Genomic DNA, 14,998 nt, shown 5'->3' with positions numbered 1-14,998 from the left:
AAAACATGCTCATTCTCAATTTGATGCCAGCAAGACATTTCAAACCAGTTGGGACAGGAGCAACAACATCCTCCAAAAACATCAGTTTGGAAAATTTCACAGTTGAACAGGTTGATTGGTAACAGCTGATGGTATCAAGATGCGGTGGTAAAAGCAGCATCCTCGAAAAGGCTCAGTCATTCAAGTATGGTTCACCACTTCCTGAAACAGGTTCTAGAAGAGTTTGTAAAACCACTGTTGGCAAACACAGTTCAGAGTTGCTGTTTTATTTACATTTGACACACCATCACAAAGTTTTGGGAATTGGGTCTTTCCATGTTAAACATTAATATTTCCAATTCTTTCATGCATTGCCCATGCTTTCCTTTTTCTTGGTCACCATGACACTCACAAGGAATCGAAGCAGCTCTTTACACTTATTGACAACCATGGCTTACCAAGTAACAGCCTGGAAATATGTCAACATAGGAAGCATTCTGAAATCGACTATTGACTGAGGAAAGAATAGAATAGAATAACATTTTGTTTTCATCCCATCTGTGGTAAGGCCATTTTCAGCGCTCGCATCCACAGGCGCCCACATCCACAGGTGCCAACCACAAAATGGAGAGAGCAACATAGAGAGTCAAGGTGAAGGGGAGAGTTTGGAGTCAGAGACTTCCCCTCAAGTGTGAAGAAACTGCTCTGTGTGGAATATCAATGCACCTCCTCATCCTTTCTTCTGTCTGCCTTCTACTTCCTGTCACTCCCACAGCAACAATCACCTGTCACCCCTCTCGCCATCTCTTGCTTTCCTCATTGTCCACCCTCCCTCTGCACATTTCTCTCTCTCTCCTATCCTCGCTTGTCACCTGTCATCCTCTTCATCCCCTTCTTCTTGCCCTTCTGTTGTGGTTTCCCTCCTATTCAAGTTCACACCTCACAAGTTTCCGCTCGTCCGTACACTCCCTTGCCCTCCCTCAGGGGGGTTGCCGTGGTGACAGGTAGGATGGATGATAGACAGGGCCTGGTGCCTCTGAGTTCCTCCTCCCCCGTTTGAAACACCACACACATTGAGCCAGCCGTCCGCTAATGAATCCCACACCGCTGTGACACAGAGGTGCACACATTGACACACATAATAATCACAAATGATAATATCATGGAAGTGTCATTCAAAACTTCTTTTGATGTGTTCCCTCTGTTCACCAGTCCATACTGTAGCAAAATACACACACCTTGTTTCAAAGTCTGTGTTTCCTCAAATTCCACACAGGAATTGCAGTTGAGAGATCACATGATCATGTTCAAAGCTGTAATGAACATATCAGAAGATGGGCAGGGGAATTATCCTGGCAACACATTAGATGCGTCCTTTGTTATTTAATGGTCTCCTTAAAGCAGTCTTGAGGAGGGAAGGGATGCTTTGATTAACACAAATCTGAATTAATCAGAATTTAATCACTTGGCCCCCTATGTTGCATTAGGTTGCATCACGCACTCTACCCAGCTCCCTTCCAACTGTAAAATCACTGAAGGGCATTTTGAAATCCTGTGACTGGTGTCTCTCTGGCCTATGGCGAAAATTGCAGACAAAGGAGAAATATGCTGTAACTCGTTGCACATTTTCATGCTCCTGAATTAGAAAATCTGCACTTTGGCTTGTGGCAAAATGATAATTTGTGGCCAGAGAAAATAATATAAAATATTAAAAATGCTAAATAGCAGACAAGGTTTCTGGCAGTCCTCTCCTCAAAGTTACCCCAGAGTTAAGCCTATATGACATAGTTCGGAAGACTTTTCTTGCTGAATCATTACATACACTTCATCACTTTTATTGGTCATCAGTATCTCTGTCATCCCGATATGTTCCCGAAGCGCTTTGGCAGCTCGATACTAACTGAGCTTAATCTGTATCTGACCAATTAGGTCACTCTTATTTGACATTTTATGCATTTAAGTGATGCCTGTATAACGTACAGCCAGTCTGTTTTTGTCTCAAAATTCAGGAATTTTATATAATATTTTTTGTTACTGTGAATATTTGTCTTTATACAACTTTAGAAGAAATGAGGGAGGTCTTGCTCTTGTATTACTTTAAGAGATTGCTTTATTATGAGTCTTTTGTAACCACAGTTATTGGTTTCATATTTGTAGGTACTTTATGTACTGTTTGCACTGGAGTTAGTCACAGATATGGATCAGACATAGTGAGGTTTGATTCAACAACATATCGTTCTTTCCAAATGTCTCTTAAAGAGAAATTAATTGGCCTGATTTGCAAGCATAAAAATTAATTCTGCTTCCTGTAGTGCATAAGAGTCTTTTTGGGGTGTTAAAAAAATAAAATAATGATGGACTCTTAAATAAACCAAAAGAGTCTGCCATGAGTCGGTGGTGAGAAAACAAGACTAGTGATGGACACCATGGTCAAGTCTAACAATGGCGTTTCAGAAGCTGGTGAGTCGAAGTAAAAAGAAGTCTAAACGATCTGTCCCAGAAAATCTCTCTGTAGTCCTGTAACTGAGTGCTTGACAGGACAGTGTGTGAGTATGAGAGTCACCTTGAATAAAAAGAGTGTGTATATGGTCAGTGCTGTCTCATGTTTTGGCCACTATGGTACTGAATAAGCTAACAATAGCCAGTTAGAATTTGCAATGCTTAAGGCTCAAACCTGACCTTTATCTGCAGTTAGGCTGCAGTCTATGTTTATTACCTTCTACTACCTCGCCTTTCCTACCGTTCCAGTTTGTCTGTACATTTTCAATTATCAGTGTTTATCTTTGTTTATATTTCCCTCTTTGACCAACACAACTGTCTCTGTCCTGTGCTCCCTGCAGCAGATGATGGGTGTGGTGGAACACTGCGGGGCCAGAGTGGGGTGATCACCACTCCCAATTACCCTGCTGAGTACAACAACAACGCTGACTGCACCTGGACCGTGCTGGCCGAGCCAGGAGACACCATTGCCCTGGTTTTCTCTGACTTTCAGCTGGAGGATGACTATGACCTGCTGGAGGTCAGCGGCACTGACGGCTCTTCACAGTGGTGAGTAGTCAGCCTGCAGCGTCTTATCTGGAGAGTGAGCTGAGCAATGGACATAAAGTCTACTGCTGCACCACCTGCCCACAGGCACTTTTGCAGATGGAGGAATGAGCTGGTTAAAGTCTGGCTGGAAGTTGGTTTGTGTTGAGCTGGTCCATTGGAACTGTGTCTGAACCATAGCTGTCTGAGATGTCTGAACAGCAGAGTAACAGGAATCAATTCAACCATTAGGGTTATCAAGCATTGAGTGCTACTTGTAGTAAAAGGAAATGATAATACAGGGATAATATTTCATAGCTATAGCATAGTTTTCCTGCAAGGGAATGTGGTTTTAAAGAGTGATTTGAACACTCAATCTTGGTCACACACTCTTACTCATTCTCTCAATTACACGGTCTCACACAAACACACATGCTCAGCTCTAATGATGAAGAGGTAGGATATCCTGGTGTCAGTGTGGGTCTCTCACCATCTGTGGCAGCTCCTCCTCTCTCTGACAACTCTCTCAGCTCAGGAAGTAATTAGTGAGCTCGATTACCACCGCCAGCCGTATAGTGTTGTTTTACCCTCACATACACACACGCACACAAACACACACACAAGCAGACACACAGTAGAGCCCATATGGACACAAATGGACATGTGCACATACGTATTCACACTTTCTGCCAGACTTCCATATATTTGTGCTGGCACTCTAAGAACTTGTACAAACAGATGTACTCTTCCACGCTCTCTCTGCCACTTTGTCCCTCCCTCACTCACACGGCTAATGTTAGCATGAGACGTATACGTGAGTGTAAAACAGGTAGATGGATGCACCTGTTATACACCAGGATCATCCACCACACTTTCTTTATCTTAAATTAAATATAAAAATGCAGGTTCGGTGTCAGGATCATGTAGGTGATGGGAGGTTCTGATGAACACAAGAAGACACAGGAGTCTTTGAAGTTACAGCCACAGGCAGTTGGTAGGATGGGACAAGGGGGTAGCAGTGGTTTAGCTATCAAACACTCGAAACATGGAGATACACTAGAGTAAAGACAGAGTGATGAGGAAATGTTGATAGAGGAGCCAGATTCAGAAAGAATATATGAGAAGTCATCTTAGAGTGAGATGGCCTCTGGAAACATGTGTCACTTTCACTCATTCACTCAGTAGTTAAGTGAAAACACTTCCTGAGAAGAACTTGATTGACTGTGAGCAGTTTTAAAACTGAGAATTGTGCCTTGTAGCCTAATATTAAAGTCTCTTTGAATCTCTACTTGGTCAGCTGAGAGTTGATCGCTTCCCAGACTCCCATAGATGGCAGCCTGACTGTGCTTCTTTTGCAATTTTTTACTAAGTCATCAGCTTCATGTCTCAGACTTTGATTTGCTCTCTGTTGTCTTGTGGGGTGTTGAAATCTCTAGTCTGAGTCTGTCATCTTTGTGGTGATTGTTGCCGGGGGCACCTATGGTGGTGCACCTGCGGCATGGCTGCACTGTCTTTAAGAGCAAAGGAAAACTGTGGGAAGAAAATGATGAAAAGAAGGAGAAGGGCTATTGGCAACTATGCAGAGTGAAAGTCACAGTTGATCATGCACATTGCAAGGAAAAGGAAGCACAGGGGACAGAGGACACGGTGCAGACATGCTGGCTTGCTTCTATTGTTTAATTTTTTTTCTAGTCATGCTGGCTTGGGCTTTATCCACATATTGTTTACTTCAAAAGAGTTGCCTGTTTTCTCAAAACTTAAAAAAAGTTATCAATCCCTTCTCAATGAATTAACTCTATCCCTTAGGGGTATCTATAATTTTAGCGTGTGCAGGGAGGACCAGGGACAGAAGGAGAGAGTTACAGGGTCAAACAGTAAGAATCAGCTAATACCAGAGGAGAGAAGTGGAGGGCAGAAAATGGACGTGGACGCAAGGAACTTTATAGATGGGTTAAGGGATTATGACTTCCCTGCTGGTGGGCAATTAGAGGGGTCAGGTGGAGTTCTATGATGGCGCTGACCAAAAGCACACTTCCTCTTAGTGAATTGCTTAGTGAGCGGTCTGTTCAGTAGAGCTTGATGATTGTGCTCTTTCTGTTACTTTAACTATATAATTGGACTAGTCTTCAATTTAATCACACTGGCTTGTGCAGGGATAGGTTATGGTTAAGTGCTGTTTCTCTTTCTCAAGTTTGCTAATAACTTAATAGGGCTTGCAATCTTTTTTTTATATGGAAGAAGGCATTACTTTCTGTTAGAGCTGCAAATTCTTTTCATTATCAATTATTCTGCTGATTATTTTAACAATTAATAGTTTTACCATTTAGTCTCTGAAATGTCAAGGCAATGAGAAAAATCCTAATCACATTTTTAAAGAGTCCAAACTTAAACCTTCAAATTATTTATTTTGTCAGTAAGTAGAATCTCTTCATTTACATTCATGACAAACAAAAGCTGCAGATCCCAGCAAACAAACTGAAACCAGCAAATATTTGTCTTTTTTAAATTTAGAAATGCTTAACAATGATTAATCAGTCATTTTGGTTGCCTCTTAATTTTCCTTTGATCGGTTTATCAATCAATAGAATAATCATTGCAGCTATAATCCCTGTCAGAAAAGGCACTTAATTCATACCTGCTTCCTTGTTTATTCTCTCAGTTCTCATGAGTAATTGTTCATAATTTGCTTCTGAGGGTCATACAGAAGGCATGAATAATGATATAAACTTGTGGCCTGATCATATGGCAAGAATTGAATTGAAAGTGTGCTTTTTACGATTTCACGGCTATAGAGTCTGTACAGTGTTGGCTTCCATCCAGCTCACTGGATACTTAATTTAAACTGTGGGGTGCTCTAGGAGCAGTATAGATTGATACCTGATGGACAGGTTGAGTGGTCCAATAGGAGAAGAGAGGCCAGGGATCACGGTCACCCATGCTTCCCTGATCGATCCACAACAGCTCAAATGAAAGCAGGTCAAGTTTGCATGCTCCCTGTTGTCTTGTTGTGTATGTGTGTCGGTGTGTGTGTTTTGTGATAAAGAGAATGAACCAGAATAAACACCATCAATCACCATCGAGAACATCACCCCTTTGCATATGCGAGTCTAATCTTGCTCACTTACGTTCTTGTTTACCGTACCATCCGGCGCTTTGATTGGCGGCTCTGCAGAGTTAGCATTCCGAGAGGCAGCGGGAGAAGACAGCCTTGAAGACTGACTTCAGGAACTGAGATGTGTATGTGGATTGAATGTGGCAGTGGGAAGGGCTGGTAAAAACGGCAAGTGAATTCTGCCTCCACTCGGTTTTACCCTGACAGGACTGCTTCTGCATTGCTTGCCCAGGGGAACACATTACTCTGCCATTACACTGTTTGCATCCACATTGATTTTCCTCCCCATCACCATCCACTTTGAGGCAATGTAAATAACGCCTGACGCTCACCAATTGCCAGATGCTCATTCGCCCGCTCGCTACTAAGTGGAACTCACAGCTATTTGACTTGTAATTTTCTTTGGCGCTCAATTGTTTTGCAGAGCACTGTGATACATTTTCATCTACCCGTAGTGCTCCCTTGAGATGTTGAAGGCAACAATCTTACCACCTTTGATACTGTAAATAGTATAATAAAAGCACTATTAGTATTTGCATTGCTTCCTCAGTAATTGAAAAAAAAACAAAAAACGAAAAAAAAACTGCTGCATCACAGGTCAGTGTTTTACAGAAAGTAAAACACGTCTTAATTTTCCGTTCTAGTAACTTTTGCAAAACTCCATTTCTCATGAGAGTTATCTGTTCTTCTTCTTCTGTTTTTTCCCTGCATCCATTTCTGACACCACAAAGCTCCCTGGGTAAATGCAACATATTTCTTCCTGTTAGGAGATCTGAGAGCCCACTGAGTCTTAATCCCTCTGGGTAACCTCCCTTCCTTTCCCCTCTCTCTTTTAACCCTCTGCCCTATGGACTTGACACACTGACATTTAGCTAGCATATAGATTATCTCTTCAGTGCTGATATGTGTCATCATGTCCCAACCCGTGGAGGGATCACGTCTGTGTGTGCGCAAGTGAGACAGAGAGAGATAAAGAATTGTTGGAGGAGAGTACAGAACACTGGGTATATATTGATTGGCTGTTAGGTTGACTCACCTGAGAGTGAGTGAATGGTCTTCGGAACAGCTTTTTAAATCCAGGGGCTGTTTTTTCTAGTTTCCGATGGGACTTACAGCAATAGGAGTGTGTTTCATTTTTGTGAAGATAAATGCCTCAACTTTTGTTTTTTGTGTTTTCAAAGAGATCGGTAAAAAGTTTTTCATGTCGGAGCTCATGAGATTTAAGTTTACTGCTGCATGGATTCTGTTGTAATTCATCTCAGATGATCTTTTGGCAGATTTTTTTGCAATGGTGTATACATATGCATACAACCATTTGGATGTGCACCACATTTACGCTTATTCTCAGTGTGTTTGTGTGCATACCGGCTGCTATTCTTCAAGGGAGTGACACACTTGTCTCATACTCTCCCCCTCAGACTCCACTGCAGCATTGATTATGACAAGCAATTGGCTGCCACATGCGCTTTCTTTTAAGTACTTCCTGTAGTAAAACGGTCTTGGTGAGAGTGTGTATGGAAGTGAGTGATTGTGCAACATTTCCTGTGACCATTGTTTGCCTGCCAGCACAAGAATAGGTGGTTGCCCACCTGCGCTCCCAATAGTCCCCTGCTAAAAGGCATTATTTATTGTACGTTTGGGCACTAAGGCAGATATTTTCAGCCAGTGAATGCAGAGTATTGGCAGTGTATAGAGGGGCACTTTGCATAGATGTGTTTTTAAATGATACTATGTAATGGTGAAGTGGGTGTATATTCTTTGTGTACATTTGGAATACATTTCTGCTGTGGCCTGTTTCTCACAACACAGACTGGTGGAGTAAAGGAGACATTTCGATCTGGAGCTTTACCGGTAATTCACCGCAGCATCACCAGTCTGGTCACGTAGAGGATGGTCTGACTCTGGCGTTTTTCACTCTCTCTCTCTCTGTCTCTCTCTGTCTCTCTCTGTCTCTCTCTCTCTCTCTCTCTCCCAGCTCTGTGGGTGTCATAAAGCATCTGAGTGGATAGTTTGGTCTGATTGTCTAATGAAAGTCTATGGTCTTTCATTTTACATTCTAAAGTCATTTACTCTAAGTGGTGCTCTCATCATAAAATCCACATTCATATAATGGAAACCAAAAGTAAACTAATGAATGACATGCTGAGTTAAGTAAAGTTTTCCTGATTCCAGAGTTTGAGTCAAAGGTATTTGTGTAATGTATGTCAGAAGATTTGCTTTTGATTTGAGCATTCACAAACACTGGTTACTGTCGTGTATTTCACTTACTTTGCATGTATGTTGCATCGGGGATGATGTGCATATCTGAAACCCGCAACTACACTTCTCTAAACTATACAATAGATAAAGCTCATATGGAGACAAACATCGGCTGTGATGGAAATGCCTCACAGCTGATGTGAGGGATGGTAATCATCATGTCAAGACAACAAAAAAAAGATCTCCCACATTGTGCTGTCGAAGGGTTATATACCAGCTGCATCTTCACATTCTCTCACCCTTTCCTCCCACTATTCTCCACCCTGCAGATGACATTCAGACCTGCCTTTGCTCTGGCTGAAGAGCTCAACGGCCAATTGTGCCGATTCTGAGCTCTTTATACCAATTCAGAATTCACTTGAATATTAGATAATGTCTGTAAAGAAGTTGTCTCTGAAGCCAGCTCTACCAGTTTTAAATTTTACAGATCAGAGCAAACAAGGAAAAAAATTAAGAGGTCAGTTCTTTTTTTCATTCATTGCCTCCTTATGCTGCAGCGTCAGCTTTATGCATCTGAAACCATAGTTTCAGGCTTATCGGCCTGTGCTAGACCAGTGGATCAATAGCTGTCTTTGCCAGTCTCTCCACCACAGGCCCTCAAAGTCTGTTTGTTTGAGTCAGGATTTATTAACAGCAGCACTCGGTTGAGGACTCAATGTGCAACGTGTCATCGATCAAAACTTCAGTTATGATGAACTTTGCACCACCCGCCAAGAAATGCTCCAGCGAAACATTATCTCCAACACCTGGTGCCTTGCTGCAGATTGGCTCACCCCAGAATTCCACAGTTTGTTACTCCTTCTGTCGCATTGCTCTGGCTAAGCGCTGGAGAGGAGATTTGCAGTGCAGAGAGCAAGGTTAGCGAAAATGGGCCAAAGATTAGCCATGTATTCTATCAACCTTCCAAGCTTTTGCTAGAGATTTTTTTCCTCTCAGGGTAAAGCCTGTTTCACTTATACTCTCAAACCACAGCAAATAAAAAGGGAAGTAATTTTGTTATTCCTTATTACATATCATTGATTGTTATTGATCATCTGTGTTGTGTTAATAAACAGCAGGTGCAGCAATTTACTTGGCAATATTGAGTCTAACCTATAAACTGACTCCCTTGAGGCAAGCGGCCTGGATAGCAATGTGTCTGTGTAAGCATGTCTATTCATGTGTTACCTCACCCCGCCATCCCAGTGAGACCAGAGAACACGCAGAGGTTAGAGGTAATGGCCCAGATCATGGTGCCCTCACTGGGTGTCTCTTTAGTTGTGTTTACTAAGCACTGCACCACTGGGATCCAATCTGTCGCTTTTAATAGTCCCGCAGATGCACTAATGGCTTATGATTTGCACACAGAGACATATTTTAAATTCTGCACATTGGCGCCCTGGGCCTACAAATTGATCACAGGCTTTTTAAAAAAACATTATTTCATTTGTACATTATTTCAGATCTGCATTTCATCATGTCCTCGTTCAAGAACTTTGACACTTATAATAATATCTCTGTAGCTACTGTACTACAGTGCTTTTATGACAATTAAAAAAAAAGTATTTGTGAATACACCGTTTTTGTCTTCATCTATAATCCCCCAAAACTCTTATAGGAAATACTTTAGGACACTGGAGCATGGCGTCTCTTTGTCTTTTTGACTTAACAAAGTTGTATGTCTTTCCTCTTATAATTTTTGATTAATTACTGTATGTTGGAAGAAGAGCAGCGAAACTGTTAATACTGCAAGTCCATGTATCAGCTTGGCAGTCAAAAACACAACCAATCTCTTGTTCCCTTTCTTTGTTTGTCTTTGATCATCTGTCACTTTTGTGCAAACAATAGTTATATGCTCATGTTTGTTGCGCAGCATCCACTGATGCTTCATCTCACGGCTTGCTTTGATCCTTTAATTCACTGCCTGGGTCAAGTGCTGCTAACCTTAAGAAGCATGCTTCAGAGACGTTTTGTTATGGTGTGATCAAAAGAAAGCAGTGGCTGTATGGAAATTGATTGTGTGTGCCTTGCTTGGTTGACAACACTGTTTTCTAGCAGATTTGTACACCTTTAACCTTGACCTCCCTCCGCCGTTCTTTGAGAGTGTGATTGGGCCGACACGCTAAGCTTCACAGGGCTGTGAGCGACGTCGCATCAGTCAATTAATCAATCACAGTAATTAACCAAGATGGAGCAAAAGGAAGGGAGAGGGATGGGTGGAGAGGCTTAGAAGGAAAGCAACATATGAAATCAATTGGACAAAAGCACAGTGCACTCAGTGGTCTGCTGTAGAGGACACTGGCTATAGCAATTAGATGTAAAAGCAGGGCAGTGAGGACAAGTACACACAGCCTTTTAATGCCAAGTCATTGCATGCATTGTATTGTGTTAAGCTGTGTCTGCATGTTCATGCATTCAAGGTTCTTCTGCACTGCAAACACATCCAACAGGTCCTGTAAATAAGTCCTGTATTCAGACTGAGTTTTTGTCCTGTTGTAGAACCAAAAGGCTGTAGTTGGCTCATTTTTGTAGGGGTGACAATGGGCCTTCATTCAAACCTGCTTATTTACCTTCATTGTGTTACTGGCCACACTGACACAGATATCAGACCTGCTAATGTCAGCTAAGGTCAAATTTCCATACCAGACAACATGATAAGAAAACAAATAGTAGATATAATACAACATTTCCAAATCAGTGCCATCATGACATAATAAACATGAAACATGTTTCTTATAACATTGTTCTACATTCTTCAGTGACGTTAGCTCTGTACATCACTTGTTTTTGCTTTGGTTCAAACTAAATATGTAGACAGGTACTCAGCAAAATGGCTTCTAAGGTGGATCTTTGGAGTGGGGCCATGCTGCGGTAACAGCAGGACATCTTGTCCCTGAGCGTCCCCTGAGTGGACGGAGATGTCACTGTCTGATCTGGGTCACTGCTCAACCCCAAAACATCCCTGTTCTCTATCTCTAACCTCCCCTTTTCACTAAACAACTTGCAAATATCAGAATAAAGGGCACAAACACAGACACACACACACACACACACACACACACACACACACACACACACACACACAGTGCATATGTGAGCTCTGATGTGAAAACTAGCCATCTTGACAAGTAATTTAACATGACAACATCAGCCAAGGGCGTCAGATAGTTACCGTCTTTCCAAAGCGAATCATCTGGCTTTTGTTGAATTGAACACAGTTGTGTTGATACCAGCAGAGTGATCTGCTCTTTGCAGACAATGGTGCTTGTTTCTCCTAAATCCCTGAAACAAGTGAAACTGCCTTAGATGTTGAACCAACTGAAATCTGCTGGAAGTACAAGAGAGTCTCTGATTTTAATCTGATTTTGAATGAAAAACTAAAAAATCATTTGATGTGGCACGTATGCAGCAACATAATCAGGTTGCCGCCTCATACTTTTAGTCTTGTTAATGGCTAACTCATTCCAGACTCCTGGGAATCTATAGATGACTAACGCAGCAGACAAACAGACTGAGTCATTCTCACCTTTAAGAAGAAATCACTCACACAGTCTTCCTCTACATGCTTCGACACTCATGATCGTTCAGAACATTTCTCTGTATATTAGGGTTGGAAAGCTCACATTTGTGGCTACTAATGAAAGAAGAAAAGAGCAATCAGGAGAGAGGAAGGAGGGAACCTGCAAGGTGAAATAAAGCAAGGACGTGCTCGCTGGTTTGGAATGTAATACATCTTAATCTTCTTTGGGACAGCAGGACAGGTTGTGTGTGTGTGTGTGTGTGTGTATGTGTGGGGTTGTACAGTCTGTATGTGTTCACTTCTCTCTGTGAATTTGTTTGTGTATGTGAAGAGTTGCAGTGACACACCCCACCTTTCCCCATCCATCAGACAGACACTGCTTTTTTGGATGAGGTGACATTAGGCCAACCTGAATATATTTACAGAGGAACCTTTATGAACTCTGGTGAACGTGCCTTGACCAGCAATCACAGACCGCACAGCAGCGTGCCTCCATAAAAACTCTTACTAACTGCATCAGTAAACGTGGGGAAGCAAAGGTTGACAGACAGTGTTGGTCCTCACCATAAAAAACCTTAACATCCTCTGTTGAACATATAGAGGGACAGTAAGTCCCTGTGCAGACACAGTATTTTTATTGAGGATTTTTTTTTTAATTGTAACAAAGCATTTTGATAAAAATGTTGTTGCAGCAAAAACTGTCTACATCGTAAAAACTTGACATTGTAGGTGAAAAGTTATTTCATTTTTTTTTCAGCATTGTGTTGCTTAATGCTATTAAATTATGATTTTATTACATTGTATTTTTATAACATTATTAGCAGTTCTTTCATTATGAATTGTTGTTTTACTGGCTCAGAGGCTGAGTCAGATTTTTTCTTTCTTTTTGAATAACCAATTATACTCATAGCAGATGAGGCTGTTGCTTGTTCAGGGGTTAAGTCATAGCTAAAGTGATATAGTGGTTATGTGATCCATTAAACCCCCCTCTGTAAGTGGGTTTTTGCTTGGTAGAGATTTTTGGAGAGTGCCAGAGAGGTGTCAGCATCATATTGATCCCACAGTGCTGCAATCTTTCTTAATACCACTTTCCCCACAAACACAATAAGACAAAGGCAAAGACAGAGTGACAGACAAAAAAAAAGAAAAAAAGTTTTATCTTGATGAAACTCTCACATTATATGTCTGTATGTCTGTGACAGAACTTTGCAAGCACACTAATGGACACTTTTAACAAACTGTCCTGGTAATTGTAGTGACCTAAAGTGCTTAACTGTTCTTATGGAGTCACTTTGCATCAGTGTTTTAATGCCAAAACGAATGAGTACATGAACAGCGAACCATTTGTTCTTGCATACTTAGAGCTGGCTATCAGCTTCATCCTCCACCAGCATGTGTACCTCATATACTACTGACATTGCACACATCTGTCTTTTTCCATGCTAAGGCTGCCTGATTGCCACTCCTCCTGTTTTTTTAATTAGATGGTCTGATTAGACATTGACAAGAGGGGTGGGCATGGGGGGTGAAGAGAAAATAATAATCAAAATAGGGATTAGTCTGGTCTGGGACTCACGCAGACAGAATTAACAGCTTGTGCTGCCTGCCTCCATCACTTGCAGATCAGTGTTGCTAATATCACAGTGTTATTAGCTTCACTATCCTCCCCAACTGTGTGATAACGGAGGATTACGGAAGGTGCTGCAGCCAGTGAGCCGGGAAAAAACAGTGTGATTTGTCTTACCATGGCTAATTAGTGAGATGTTTGAGTGGGTGATATAGATCAGCTGATCGTTTGTCAGAAGGCCAGTGTCTGGGGCTATGTTGTACTTCAATTCAGAAATGCATATGAAAACATGAAGAGCTTCCCCTCTCATGTGCATTCACGTAAATAAACAGAAACCGGTATTACATTACATTTGGTTATTATGGTATGGAAGCAGAGTGGCCATAGCAGGCCTCGGTCCAAACCATGCCCTGCGAAGATGATTTCCCCTCTCTGTTTGTTCACACTGCTCAGTGATGTTAATTAGTGTTGCTGACGTGCCTTGGGTCTAGGATACTGCATAATGAAGCGCTTTGTTTGATCTATTGGTGTGTATGTGTGCAGGTTGCTAGCATTTATTATTTATCTGACTGACTTGCAGTTCGGTGTCAGATGTTGGAGCTGTAGGGCTTTCAACACGTGGCTTTGTCTTTTTCCATGTGAACAATGAATCATGTTTTCTAGAATTTGTTCTCGATTTAATGTGAATGTAATGGATTTGTGAGTGGGATGTTTGTGTAAATAAGACTTATCTGCATCTTTCTCATATCTCACTTCTCACACAGAATTCTGCACTTGAAAAGAACTAATGTGATTGGTGGATCAGAGTCTGCATGTGCAGTGTGTGTCAGGTACCCTTGAAATTAGATGAGTTCATTTGCCTCCTACATCAGGCCCTGCGATGTGACAATTGCACACGTACGTTGCGATGACGATGCTCAAACGATATATTGTGCCGCTCTATTAGAAAAGTGCTATTTTGAAGTGACTGGGTCAAGTAGTTTTGGTGATCTTTGAAGAAACTTTGTTTCTTTATATGGTTTTTAATTCCGATTGCATTGTGAATGAAAATGAGGTCTGAAGTGAAAATGTCTATTATGATTTTTTCTGAAGAATAGGTTTTCTGATGAATCTTCAACAGAGAGCTGTGATTCTTTTTTCTCTTTTGTGACCCTTTTTGTCTGAGTTGCCTTTGCTTACGCACTTGATCCTGTTAGTTGAGTTTTAGCTTTGAAGAGTATTTTTATGTATGTAATAGAGGTGAAGAAGAGGCACCTTTGCCCTTTTTAATGGGCTAAATTTAAGCCATATAAGTTGTGGCTTCCACTATACATATTGCCATGTAGAATATACAAGGTAGATTTCCCCACATTTTTTACTTATTTTGAAATCTTGTGTGAATCTCTAAGTGAATAGTCTTTAAAAATTGAACAGGATTTGAATTCTAATTACAATACACTGGATGGGAATTGTATATTAGTATTTGGCAGTGTTTTTCTCAAAAAACTGTTCACTCCATCTTTTCTCTCTTTTGCCCCTGTGCCATGTTCTTGGCTCCAACCGTTGGCCTGGTTAGGGC

At 41.4% G+C, this 14,998-nt stretch overlaps 1 protein-coding gene across 1 annotated transcript in view; it reads left to right on the top strand.

Moving 5' to 3' along the window:
• csmd2 (CUB and Sushi multiple domains 2) overlaps positions 1 to 14,998 on the top strand; it is a 229,725-nt gene that overhangs the window by 74,230 nt on the left and 140,497 nt on the right. Inside the window, exon 5 of the mRNA XM_037092394.1 lies at positions 2,820 to 3,027. Within this exon, the coding sequence (XP_036948289.1) occupies positions 2,820 to 3,027 (208 nt within the window). The remainder of the gene's footprint in view (positions 1 to 2,819; positions 3,028 to 14,998) is intronic.

Source organism: Acanthopagrus latus, chromosome 3, assembly GCF_904848185.1.
Source record: "Acanthopagrus latus isolate v.2019 chromosome 3, fAcaLat1.1, whole genome shotgun sequence".
Taxonomy (NCBI): Eukaryota; Metazoa; Chordata; class Actinopteri; order Spariformes; family Sparidae; genus Acanthopagrus; species Acanthopagrus latus.
This window is presented reverse-complemented; position numbering and strand designations above follow the sequence as displayed.